This window comes from Cajanus cajan, chromosome 2 (assembly GCF_000230855.2).
Source record: "Cajanus cajan strain Asha chromosome 2, NIPB_CcT2T_4, whole genome shotgun sequence".
In the NCBI taxonomy this organism is placed as follows: Eukaryota; Viridiplantae; Streptophyta; class Magnoliopsida; order Fabales; family Fabaceae; genus Cajanus; species Cajanus cajan.
In genome coordinates this window covers 28,860,455-28,874,002 of record NC_138518.1, presented here as the reverse complement: position 1 = coordinate 28,874,002, position 13,548 = coordinate 28,860,455, and the positions used below count along the sequence as shown (strand labels likewise).

Here is a 13,548-nt window from a genome sequence, read left to right as displayed (position 1 = left end):
AATGCTCTAATTCAGATTTAAACCAACAATATTCATACACACTTGTTAACCAAGAATTATCTTCTCTAATGTCCAACCAAGAAATTACTTAAAGTAAAAGATAAAGGTAGAAGAAGATTGCACAAGTCTTTTATATTGGTTCAACCACTCCACATGTGACCTACATCCAGTCCTTAATCAGCACCTGATCAAGATTTGTTCCACTATCTTAAGTAAGAAGGTTTACAAGCACACACACATGCATATACTTCACCACTAAAGATAACCACATTCTTGACCCCAAGAAAGCACCCCTTGTAGAAACCCACTACAAGAAACCTTACCACTTGAGAAACCCTTCTCAAGATTTTACAAGTATTCACACAGAATAAAGGAACGAATTCACCTGGAATTCTTGAAGCAAATCTTAATCTTCCCCTTTCAAGAATGATATGATGATGATGATCTCCTTTCAATGTTTTTCATAAACGTTTCTCTTCTTGGATTCACAAAGAAAACTCTCCAAGATGTCACAAAGACTCCACAAAAACGCTTATCTCAATTTGATTATCAGTTCTAACTCATGTCTGAAGTTTCTCAAAGTTCAAACTATTTATAAAAGTCTCAGACGCAGATAATCGATTAGTTTAAAGAATAATCGATTATTTTTTTCTTCAGGTTTTCTGGAAATCAACCAAGAACAATATAATCGATTATTTTGCTGGATAATCGATTATTCCAGAGAGTTGTTTTTGGGATAATCGATTATTTTGGCAAATAATCGATTATTGCAGCAAGGCATCCCATTTTTCCTGTTGCTGGAATAATCGATTATATTTAACGATAATCGATTATTTTGAGTTAGTTTCCAAAACTTCGTTTTAAGTCTCAAAACCTTTTCACTCATCATCATATACTCTCTACTTAGCTCAGATATAGATTTTGCTTATGCAGAAAGCATACTAAGCACGCACAACATAAAAACTCATTCAAAACACTTTATTTTCTAAACTCTATTACATAGCTCTATTACATAGCATTTTCTTGAGTTTCTCTGACTTTGTTTTTGTGCTTCCAAGTTGTTGTTGTACACACACATTGTGATCATAAGTTGTTGTTGTACACACATGTTGTGATCATCAAAACTCCTTTAAGCTTCAAGCTCTCCTAAGCTCAACATTTTTTCCAAAGGCAAGTAAAGACGTAGACATTTCATCCGGGTCTTCTTCTCGTCTCTATGTTGATGCTTCTACATTGCTTCCCTTGGACAAGTGTATTTGCTCGTATCCTCACCCTTTAGAGTAGTTGAGCATTGATTGCGTACTCTATTGGGTAACAAGGTTGACAAACTATACACCTGATCTTCAGTCTTCGAGTAGAAGCTCCATTGTTTCTCTTATGATAATGTGTCCCTTTATTTGTAGCTTGTTTAAGAGGGAGTATTATTATGGCTGGCCTCTCTAGGCTACCTGCTAAACGGTGAGTATTATTATGCTTGGCCTCTCCAGGTTACCTGCTGAGCGGTGAATATTATTATGCCTGGCCTCTCCAGGCTGCCTACTGATGGTGAGTATTATTATGCCTAGCCTTTCCAAGCTGCCTACTGATGCTGAGTATTATTATGCCTGGCCTCTCCAGGCTGCCTGCTGAATGCTGAGTATTGATGGAATCACACTAAGGCCAAAAAGACCAAGAAGTGATATTTTGAAAGAGGCAAGAGGAATGGGTTAGTTTTGAAAATCCTAAGAGGAGTGAGCCTACTTTTGGGCCTTAGCTCCTACGTTTTTATTAGCATAAAATTTATTCCTATTTTGCCCTTATCTTTAAATTTCCCATTTTCACCCTTGTATTTTGGGTATCTTAGACATAAGATTTATTTTCTTTTATATTTCTCATTTTACCCTTGTATTATGGGGTATCTTAGTCTTAGGATTTATTTTCTTTTGTATTTCCCATTTTACCCTTGTATTATGGGGTGCTTTAGATCATAGGTTTTTAATTTTTGGCTAAGGTATTTAATTAGGGAGCTAGACGTATTTTTGGTGGTGTTTGGACCTATTTTTGGACTTAGAAAGGCTTAGGCCCAAGTGGAGGGCAAAGGTTGCATGGTCTTATCATGCACCTAGATGTAGCCTAACTAAACCCAAAGATTCCATCCTTGGCCACCAAGTTGCATCTAGGATTAATTTGGGTTTTATTTGGTTTGCATTTGGCATTGTAAATTTCGGCCAATGCAACCCTAGATGCCTCCCACTCCTATAAATACCCTAGGCACCACACCTTGTAAATACTTTGGATATTGAATATAAAGGGAGCCTTTTGTGCCTTTATATCTTTCCTTAGTCACTCTTGGCTAATTCGGCCACCTCCCTCCCATCTCCACCTTGAGAGAAATAACCCTAGAAGTGGCCTTCATCATCATGAAGTGAGCCAAGCCTAGAGTACCCTTCTCAAGCATTTCCTCAAACACCTTCTACCCAACCTCCATTTTTGTCCATTCCATCATCATCCACCTTAAAACCTTGTGCCGCCTTTGAAGAACTTGATCCTTGGAGTAGGCGTCCTCTTCCTTGCTCATCATCTCATGTTCATGCAAGTACGGATGCCATCAAGTGGTATTTAGAGCCTATGTTCTTCAAGGGTAACTTCTTATTTTCTTTTTGTATTTCCGGTCATGTTCATGTGTCTTCTTGCTTGTCTCCAAAGTTGTGCTAAAGTGGGTCATCATCTTGCTATACTTTCATGATCCATAATCCTCTTTGATGTGTTGATTCATGCCATACTCATTCTTGTGAATCATCTTGGTGTTATAGGCTTCTTTGCTTAAGTTCTCACCATTTTTATTTTAAGTTTGAATTGCTGGAATTTTTGGGCTGCATGATAAATATTGATGAAATGATGATTTTTATTTTGTAATCCATCCGGTTTTGTCATAAACTTGTCTCGTTTGAACCCACCTTGAAAAAAATTCCAAGTATTCATGCTTAAACCTTGAAAAGATCAAAAAAATGACATGCATGCCAGTTGTTTGATGTAATGGCCGTGAGTCTTTAGAGTGCTTTAGAGAGTCAATCATGCATGCTAATTAGTTCTAGCATGTTCTACATCACTTAGAATATCATGTGTGATTAATTCCTTTACACATACTTGCTTCAAATTTTCGGCCAAATTTTGTGTATTCCTTGGTGCACTTGTATGCCTACATGATGTTTGATAATTTGAGTGTGAAATTGATTTCTATATGCCTATTTTTGCTGCTGGACGTGGGCTATTAAAAACCTAAGGAAAACACTCAAATTTTGTCTCATTGAGCTAGTGTAAGTTTCTAAAAGAACACTCCAAAAAGTTGCTAACAAAACCACCAAAAACAAGTGTAAAACCCGAGCAAAGGAATAATATAAAATTCAAAAAAAAAAAAAGTGGCTGGAATTGGAACATTAAAACCGAGACTTGGACAAGCCCAAAAAGAACAAAGAAACCAAAAACAAGAAAAAGCGAACCCTTTGCTAGACTTGTGGAGTTTTGGACCAATTTTCATACCATAGCACTTGGAGTTAATTCTTGGACCCTTGGACAACGCTTAATGGCCAAATGAGACAATAAATCAAACATGTTGAGTGGAGGGGTTGTCCGGTTGGAGTGCAAGGAACTTTGGAGGATCACACTAATTTAAAGAGTGAAAACACCATTTCAAGGCTAACATTGGGTGTTCATTGTGAAGGGGTGGAGAATTGAAGGCTTGGAGGCTTCCTTTTCTACTTATTTCTTTCTTGTTAAATTTTCAGCCTCTTGTGTTTTTGGCCTTGGTTGCATTCATTCTTGGTTTGTAATTGGCCATTTTTAAACCTCTTCATTTTGGTTTTAATTTTGTGTAGTTTGAAGGTGATTTGAAAACCTTCACCTAGGAATTCGACTAGTATATGTTTTAAGTTGCTTTCCTTTGCATGTTTTAAAACTTTTGGTAGTAGAATTGCTTAGGTCTTTATTTTGTCTAAATTTTCGTTTAGAAGGCTTTCTTTTTCCTACTAGGGGGCTGTGCACACACACACAAGTATTGTGAAAAATTGTTTTGTGAGAAAAGTTTGAAAAGGCTTAGTGATTTTTTACTTGAAAAGGCTTGGTTTTTAAGTGATTCTTAGTAGTCCACCTCCCTTGATAGTTCACTTTGTACACATAGGCCTTTTCATACCAATCTTGCATTTTGAAAACCTTTTTGTGAAAACCTTTTTATATCTCATTCTTTGTGAAAACCTTTTTACCAACCTTTTGAAAACAAATTTGTGAAAACCTTTTCTTGATCAAAGATGAGTGATCATTCTAGTGTACATGGTCATAATTCTTGAGTACTAGGTCTAGTGTTAGAGATGAGATTAGAGAGTTAAAAGAGTACATAAGGAAAAAAGAAGAGGAAAACATAAAGAGAGAGAAAGACATTATAAAAAGAGAAAAAGAAAATGCAAAGAATAATGAGGAAATAAGAAATTTACTTGCAAAGTTGGTAGAAACTAATGGATCCAAACCTAGGATTGTTCCAACTAGATCTCAAATAGGAAAATAAGTTAGAGTCCCTAGGAGTATGCATGAGGAAGAAAATACAACAAGAGAGGTAGAACTTAGAAGAAAAGAAAAAAAAATAGAAAAGAAAGAAAAAATAAAGAAAAGTATAGAGAAAGTTCAAGAGTGGTTAGAAAATGAAAAACAACAAACAATACTCTTAGAGAAGAGTAAGGAGGATAATGTTTCTTCCAAAGGGCTTATGCTTAAAGAGAGTCACTTTACCATTGAAAATGATTTAAAGACTCTCTTCACTCATCAAGACCTTAACTCCTTCTCTCACGTTGCCACTAGTCATGAAATGGAGATTCAAAAACAACTCCTTTTTAAAGAAAAAGAATCTCAACTTTCAAGATTTAGTGAAGAAGAAGTGGACTTCACTTAGTACCACTTCTTGTGCTACTTCCTTGGTAGTGCCCAAGGTAGATAAGCCTTCTTTCTTTAAAACTCTTTCTTGATGGAAGGTGGCTTAGTTCCATGCACGCCCTTGATCTTGGTTCAACAAGGAGACTCCAAAATGGTGGAAGAATGGTGGTGATGTTGGCGGAAGCACAAAAGAGGATGGTTTGCTCAAGGTTGTTTCATCCAAGTGTAGGATGAAACCTATGTAGGGTTTTGCTCTCTTAGGGTGGAGATGGGAGGAGGTTAGCCAAAGGCAACCTAGAAACTAGGGAAGAGTGGGTGTTTAGGGTGGTGGTGGTCACGCTCAAGGGGAGGAAGGTGTTTGGTGGGGGTGTTGCTCCTTTTGGCTAGCTCACTTCACTAAGGAGGGTGAAGGCCAACCAAGGAAGGCCAAGCTCAACTCACTCATGGTGGTTAGGGAGGAGGAGAAAGGAAGGGCCGTGGAGTTCCTAGAGACTATGGAAGAGAAGTTGAGGCAAAAATGCACACTCAAATTCAATATGATCCAAAGTATGTACAAGGTGATAGGCTAGGGTATAAATAGGAGTGCTAGCATCTAGGGTTTCATTTGGTGTTGCATTGGCCGAAATTCACCAAGCCAAATGCACACTAAATGAGATGCAAATTAACCCTAGATGCTACTTGGTGGCCAAGTTTGGCATCTAAGGGTTTAGGTTGGCTACAACAAGATGCATGATAAGTCTATGCACCTTGGCCCTCCAATTGGGCCTAAGCCTACCTAACACCAAAAATGTCCAAACAATGCCACTAAGTGTGCGTCACCCTCCTAATGGTCACGCCTAGCCCATTTGAATTTAACCTAAGCATCTAAACACCCCAAAATACAAGGGCAAAATGGGAAATACAAAGAAATAAACCCTAGGACTAAAATACCCCAAAATACAAGGGTAAAAATGGAAAACAAAATAAATCCTAAACTAATGAAGCTTAGGAGAGTATTAGTACTCTATGATCATGAGGAGAGTGTCCCTTGGTGTGTGAACACCCTCTTCCTCTTCAACCCTCCTAGCCATGGACCTAGTCATGGGGCCCACATGAGTCTTCAAGGATGGTCCTCCATCATCCCCTCCTTCTTGAGAAGCATCTGTCCTCAGATTAGAATCTTCATGTAATTCCTCAGCTCCTAAAAATGGTGTAAGATCACAAACATTAAAAGTGGAGCTTGTGCCATACTCAGAAGGAAGATCTAATGTGTATGCATTATCATTTATTTTATGAAGGACTTGAAATGGTCCATCTCCCCTAGGGTTGAGTTTGGACTTTCTTTGAGTAGGGAATCTATCTTTCCTCAAATGAAGCCAAACCCAATCGCCAACCTCAAAAGTAACTTTCTTTCTACCCTTGTTGTTGTATTTGGCATATTTTTCAGTTTGCTTTTCAATTTGCCCTTTGATCTTTTCATGGTATTTCTTAATGAATTCTGCCCTAGATACTCCTTCTTTGTGAAACAATGAAGGGGTATTAGGGAGAGGCAAAAGATCAAGAGGGGTGATGGGGTTAAAACCATATACAACTTCAAAGGGAGAAAGATTAGTAGTCTTGTGGACTACCCTATTATAAGCAAATTCAAGGTGGGGAAGACAATCATCCCAAGTTTTCTTATTGCCTTTGAGTAGGACCCTCAACAAAGTGGATAGGGATCTATTCACTACTTCGGTTTGGCCATCGGTTTGGGGATGACAAGTAGTGGAATAGAGAAGCTTAGTTCCTAGTTTTTCCCATAATACTTTCCAAAAATGACTAAGGAACTTAGTATCCCTATCAGACACAATTGTTTTGGGTATCCCATGCAATCGGACCACTTCCCTAAAGAATAACTTAGCAATATAGCTAGCATCATCCACTTTGTGGCATGGTATAAAATGAGCCATTTTGCTAAAACGGTCCACTACCACAAAGATAGAATCAAATCCCCTTTGAGTCCTTGGTAGCCCAAGCACAAAATCCATGCTAATATCTACCCAAGGGGAGCTAGCTATAGGAAGAGGAGTATAGAGTCCATGAGGCATTACTTTGGACTTTGCTTTCAAACAAGTGATGCACTTGGAGCAATGCCTTTGGACATCTATTCTCATGTGTGGCCAGTAGAATTTAGCTTTTAAGAAGCTTAGGGTTTTATCAACCCCAAAATGGCCCATGAGTCCCCCTTCATGGCTTTCTTTGACCAAAAGCTTCCTAATGGATCCTTGGGGTATACAAAGTTTTCCCATTCTAAAGAGATACCCCTCAAGGAGGTAGAATCCATCAAAAGGCTTTTGGAGACACTTGGCATAAGTGGCTTGGAAATCTCCATCAAGCTCATATAATTCATTTACATCATCAAAGCCAAGGATATGAGTTCCTAGGGTAGAAAGCAATGTGTGCCTTCTTGAAAGAGCATCAGCTACCACATTGCTCTACCCCTTCTTATATTTGATGATGTAGGGGAATTGTTCAAGGTATTCCACCCACTTTGCATGTCTCTTGTTCAACTTCCCTTGCCCTCTAAGGTACTTGAGTGACTCATGATCTGTGTGAATGACAAATTCCTTAGTCACTAAGTAGTGCTCCCAAACTTGGAGAGCTCTTATGAGGGCATAGAGTTCTTTGTCATAGGTGGGATAGTTCAAGGTAGCCCCATGGAGTTTTTCACTAAAGTAGGCTATAGGGTGACCACCTTGAAGTAACACAGCACCTATGCCAAGCCCAGATGCATCACATTCTAGCTCAAAGGTTTGTTCAAAATTAGGTAGAGCTAGAATGGGTGCATTGGTGAGTTGCTCTTTAAGGGTTTTAAAAGCTTTTTCTTGAGCTTCACCCCAAAGGAAAGGTACATCCTTCTTAACAAGCTCATTAAGAGGGGATGCAAGTGTGGAGAAATCTTTTACAAATCTTCTATAAAAGCTAGCCAAGCCATGAAAGCTTCTAATTTCTCCAACACTCTTTGGGGTGGGCCATTCTTGAATAGCCTTTATTTTCTCAGAGTCAACTTGGACTCCTTCTTTGCCAACAATGAATCCTAAAAACTTCACTTGTTCTTGACAAAATGTACATTTTTCAAGGTTGGCATAAAGGTGGTTGACTCTAAGAATTATTAAGACTTGCCTTAGATGTTCAAGATGTTCATCTAAGGTCTTACTATAGATAAGTATGTCATCAAAGTAGACGACAACAAACTTACCTATACAATCCCTAAGAACATGATTCATTAAACGCATGAATGTACTAGGGGCATTAGTGAGGCCAAAAGGCATCACTAACCATTCATATAAACCAAACTTGGTCTTAAAAGCGGTTTTCCACTCATCACCTTCTCTAATTCGAATTTGGTGATAGCCACTTTTAAGGTCAATTTTGGAAAATACAATTGCCCCATGCAATTCGTCTAACATATCATCTAGCCTAGGGATTGGGTGCCTATATTTTATTGTAATGTTATTGATGGCTCTACAATCAGTGCACATCCTCCATTTGCCATCTTTCTTAGGCACCAAAAGAACGGGGACAGCACAAGGGCTAAGGCTCTTTTGAACCCATCCCTTCTTCAACAAGTCATCAACTTGATATTCTATCTCTTTGGTCTCTTGGGGATTAGTCCTATAGGCAGGCCTATTAGGAAGACTAGCCCCCGGAATAAGGTCTATTTGATGTTCTATCCCTCTTAAAGGTGGAAGTCCACTTGGAACTTCTTGAGGAAATAGATCATCAAATTCTTTTAGAAGTTGTTGAACCTTAGGAGGTAGAGACTCAAGTTCATGACTAGTGGCAGCAAGTGTCTCTTTGAAGTAGAGAAGGTATAAAGGTTGTTCACATAGAAGGGTTTGTTTAATGTCACTTTTAAGGGAAAAATGACTTCTATGTTCAACTTCCTTAGAGGGGACACTAGCCTCTAAGCTTGATACCTTCTCTTTTCTTTCTTCACTCTTTTGTTTTTGCTTTTGTTTTCTTTTTGTTTTTTCTTCTTCTTCTTTTTTGGCTTTCATTTTGACTTGGTCCTCATTCACTTGTGAAGGTGATAGAGGACACAAGACAATTTTCTTCCCTAGATGATGGAAACTTATCTTATTGGTGAGGCCATCATGGATGGTTTTCTTGTCAAATTGCCAAGGCCTCCCAAGTAAAATATGACTAGCATCCAATGGCACTATATCACATAGAATTTCATCCTTATACTTGCCAATGGAGATAGGTATATTTACTTGTTGGTTAACTACAATCCCTCCTTCCTCATTGATCCATTGCAATTTGTAAGGTTTAGGATGAGGGAGAGTAGTTAAGGCTAACTTGTTAACTAATCTAGTACTACAACAGTTACAACTAGATCCACTATCCACAATGAGAGAACAAGTGTTATCAAAAACTTTACATCTTGTGTGAAACAAGTTTTCTCTTTGGGATTGGTCTAAGTCACTAGATTGGTTACCAAGGAGCCTTCTTACCATTAATAAGTCTCCTTCACATGGGTAAGTTTCTTCCTCGGATGCTAAGACTTCTTCTTCATCACTTGAAGATGAGGAAGTAGCTTCATCAAGGCTACTATAGTGATCTTGACCTCTTAAAATCATGGTTTTCTTGGTGGGACATTGTGAAGCAATGTGCCCACGGCCAAGACACTTGAAGCACTTGATATCACTTGTCTTAGTGTCTTTGGAAGGTGCCCTTTGAGAAGTTTCTTTTTCTTTTTCTTTGGGAAAAGGTTTGGAAGAAGGACCCTCCTTCTTAAAATTCTTGGAATAAGATGGAGTGGAGTTTTTTTGAAAAGATTTTCTTTTTAGTTGATGCTCCACTCTTGAACAAAGTTGAACTAATTCATTCAAATCCCTATAAGGCAAAAGTTCAACTTTGTCCCTTATTTCAAGGTTTAAACCACTTTGAAATCTAGAAATTGTGGTCCTTTCTTCTTCCCTTATCCCAGCTCTCATCATGAGTAGCTCCATAGAGTGCCTATATTCTTCCACACTTGATGACCCTTGTTTCAATCTTTGGAGCTTATCCATAAGCTCACGGTCATAGTATGGAGGAATATGCCTCCTTCTCAAGGCACTACGAAGCTCATTCCAATATTGAATTGGAGGCTCATGGTTTATTCTTCTTTCCTTTTCTAGGGAAGTCCACCAATACATGGCATGCCCTTGGAAGCTAAGGGTAGCCAAAGAAACTTTTCTCTCTTCTTTCACTCCATGGCAAGAGAATAATTGTTCTACTTTCATTTCCCAATCAAGATAATTTTCAACATTATCTTTGCCATGAAATAGAGGAAGAGTGATGTTGGTTTCTTTGGTGGAAGACTCCCTATGCCTATGGTGCCTAGGTGGTCTTTGATAATAACCATCATTGTGATGACTACTATAAAAGACATCACTTGGAGGGGAGGTATGGTGCCCCTCCTCTTCGTGAATAGTTGAAGGGACCAAAGCCCCTTTGCCTTTTGAAGACTTAGGAGAAGTGACTCTTGGTTTAGAACCACTAGCCTCTCCTCCCACAACTAACCTAGTTAGCAACCTTCTTATTTCTTCATTATTTCTTTCTTGCTCTTTTTCTTTTCTTCTAATTTCTTCCTCTCTTTTTATATTTTCTTCCTCTTTTCTTCTTAGGTAATCTTTCAATTGCCTAAGCTCATCCCTAACACTAGACCTAGTACTATGAGAATTATGACCATGTACACTAGAATGCTCACTCATCTTTGATCAAAAGGTTTTCACAAAATTTTCACAAAGAGTTAAAAAGGTTTTCACAAAGATTGAGTGATAAAAAGGTTTTCACAAAAAGTTTTTAAAGGTGCAAGATAAGTAGAAAAGGCCTAAGTATACAAATTGAACCTTCAAGGGGAGGTGGACTACAAAGAATCACTTAATAACCAAGCCCTTTTCAAGTAAAAATCACTAAGCCCTTTTTACCTTTCTTACAAAAACAATTTTGACACTACCAAGTGTGTGTGTGCACGCACCCCTAGTAGGCAAAAGAATTAAGCCTTCTAAACGTTTTGGAAGCAAAAGTAAAAATCCTAGACAATTATACTAGTAAAGCTATAAAGCATGCAATGGAAAGCAATTTAGAACATACACTAGTCGAGGTCCTAGTGAAGGTTTTCAAATCACCTTCTCTACACGCTCTAAAACCCAAGTTGAAGAGGTTTAAAATGGCCAAAATTACAAACCAAAGGGAAGAAATGAATGGCCTAAAACAAAGGGCCGAAAGTAAGTAAAACAATGTAAACAAGAAAAAAAAAAACAAGTCTTCAAACTCCTCCTCTTGTGGTTCCTTCACAATGAGCACACGTGTTAGCACCTCTCCCAAGTGTTTACTCTCCTTTTGGTTTAGTGAAAACCCTTCCAAAGGCTAGGTTGGGTTTTGGTTCACTCCTCCACTCAATCCACCAAAGGATTGCTACTTTGCTAGATAGGTGCTTCACCTACAATCAATGAAAACCAACCAAGAGCAAGAGTTCCAAAAAGATAAAACTGAAAAGGCACAATTAGGAAAGCTAAACTCAAAGAGAATTGATGGAGACAAACAAAAGAGGCCAAAAGAAAGACAAGCAAAAAAAATTAAGACTCAATCAATAAAGGATGGCACTCAAAAGAATAAACCTAGAATGGCACTAGAATGGGTTTGTGTTTAAGTTTCACTTGCTTAAGTCTTTTAATGTTTTCGGTCCAGCCAAGGTATAAGTCCCAAAAATATGTCCAAATTGTCAAATGTCCAACTCCAAATGCAAAGGGAATGGTCCAAGTCCACAAGTCTAGCAACAAGTCCTTTTTGTCCAATATTTTTTTTTTTTTGTTCTTGTTCTTTTTTTGGTCACGGCAATTGGCTTTTAAAATGTCCTTGGGTCCAATTTTTTTTTTTAAATTTTCAGCCCAATTTGTTGCTTAGGTTTTGCACTTGTGGTGGCACAAAAATTAGGTCAAATTCTTAGGAGAAGGAGACAAAGACAAGTGGCTTTTTCTTAGAGGTTTATAGGGAATATTTTTGAGTGGAAATGGTTTTGTACTATTAGGTCAAGTTGTTTAGCACAAAAAGTCCAGCACACCTCTTAGATTCTTTTAGGGTTCTTGGCAAACAAGAAATCAACTTAAACAAGTGAAAATGCAAGGGTAAGGTGGGCGGTTTTTTAGCATGTGCAAGAAGTTCACACATGGAAAATCATGGCAACATATAGAACATGCTAGAAGCTAATAGCATGCATGAATGACCTAGATAGTATTCTATATGGCACGCCCACTTAAGATGTATGCATCATGGTATTTTTCATGTTTTCATGCAAGGTGTTTGGGCACATACAAGGATATAATGGAAGACAAAATATAGGAGGTAAAAATGACAAAACTATAGGTAGATTCCAAAAACAAAATGCATGAACATGTGATACTCAACCTATCATGGAATATGACAACCCTAAAAACAAGGAAACCTAAAGCATCAAGGAAGGTTCAAGGAAGCAAAATATGAACCAAAACACAAAGAAAATATTCGGTCACTAGGAGAAGGAGAAGAAATGACCGAATCAAAAGAGAGAACTAAGAAGACTCAAAGAAAGACAAGGAAAGGAAACGTTTACCCTTGAAGAACCATGGCTCTGATACCACTTGATGGAAGGTGGCTTAGTTCCATGCACGCCCTTGATCTTGGTTCAACAAGGAGACTCCAAAATGGTGGAAGAATGGTGGTGATGTTGGCGGAAGCACAAAAGAGGATGGTTTGCTCAAGGTTGTTTCATCCAAGTGTAGGATGAAACCTATGTAGGGTTTTGCTCTCTTAGGGTGGAGATGGGAGGAGGTTAGCCAAAGGCAACCTAGAAACTAGGGAAGAGTGGGTGTTTAGGGTGGTGGTGGTCACGCTCAAGGGGAGGAAGGTGTTTGGTGGGGGTGTTGCTCCTTTTGGCTAGCTCACTTCACTAAGGAGGGTGAAGGCCAACCAAGGAAGGCCAAGCTCAACTCACTCATGGTGGTTAGGGAGGAGGAGAAAGGAAGGGCCGTGGAGTTCCTAGAGACTATGGAAGAGAAGTTGAGGCAAAAATGCACACTCAAATTCAATATGATCCAAAGTATGTACAAGGTGATAGGCTAGGGTATAAATAGGAGTGCTAGCATCTAGGGTTTCATTTGGTGTTGCATTGGCTGAAATTCACCAAGCCAAATGCACACTAAATGAGATGCAAATTAACCCTAGATGCTACTTGGTGGCCAAGTTTGGCATCTAAGGGTTTAGGTTGGCTACAACAAGATGCATGATAAGTCTATGCACCTTGGCCCTCCAATTGGGCCTAAGCCTACCTAACACCAAAAATGTCCAAACAATGCCACTAAGTGTGCGTCACCCTCCTAATGGTCACGCCTAGCCCATTTGAATTTAACCTAAGCATCTAAACACCCCAAAATACAAGGGCAAAATGGGAAATACAAAGAAATAAACCCTAGGACTAAAATACCCCAAAATACAAGGGTAAAAATGGAAAACAAAATAAATCCTAAACTAATGAAGCTTAGGAGAGTATTAGTACTCTATGATCATGAGGAGAGTGTCCCTTGGTGTGTGAACACCCTCTTCCTCTTCAACCCTCCTAGCCATGGACCTAGTCATGGGGCCCACATGAGTCTTCAAGGATGGTCC

At 38.7% G+C, this 13,548-nt stretch overlaps 1 protein-coding gene across 1 annotated transcript; it reads right to left on the bottom strand.

The window, feature by feature from the left end:
* Window positions 1–5,578: 5,578 nt before the first annotated feature.
* LOC145954220 (uncharacterized) lies at window positions 5,579–10,799 on the bottom strand. Its single transcript, XM_083068088.1, has one exon. It carries the CDS (start codon window positions 10,614–10,616, stop codon window positions 7,353–7,355), a length of 3,264 nt encoding a protein of 1,087 aa, XP_082924214.1. The 5' UTR covers window positions 10,617–10,799; the 3' UTR covers window positions 5,579–7,352.
* Window positions 10,800–13,548: the final 2,749 nt, after the last annotated feature.

Excerpts from the sequence above, each read along its gene's own strand:
- LOC145954220 (XM_083068088.1), bottom strand. The coding sequence starts at position 10,616 with ATGAGTGAGCATTCTAGTGTACATGGTCATAATTCTCATAGTACTAGG.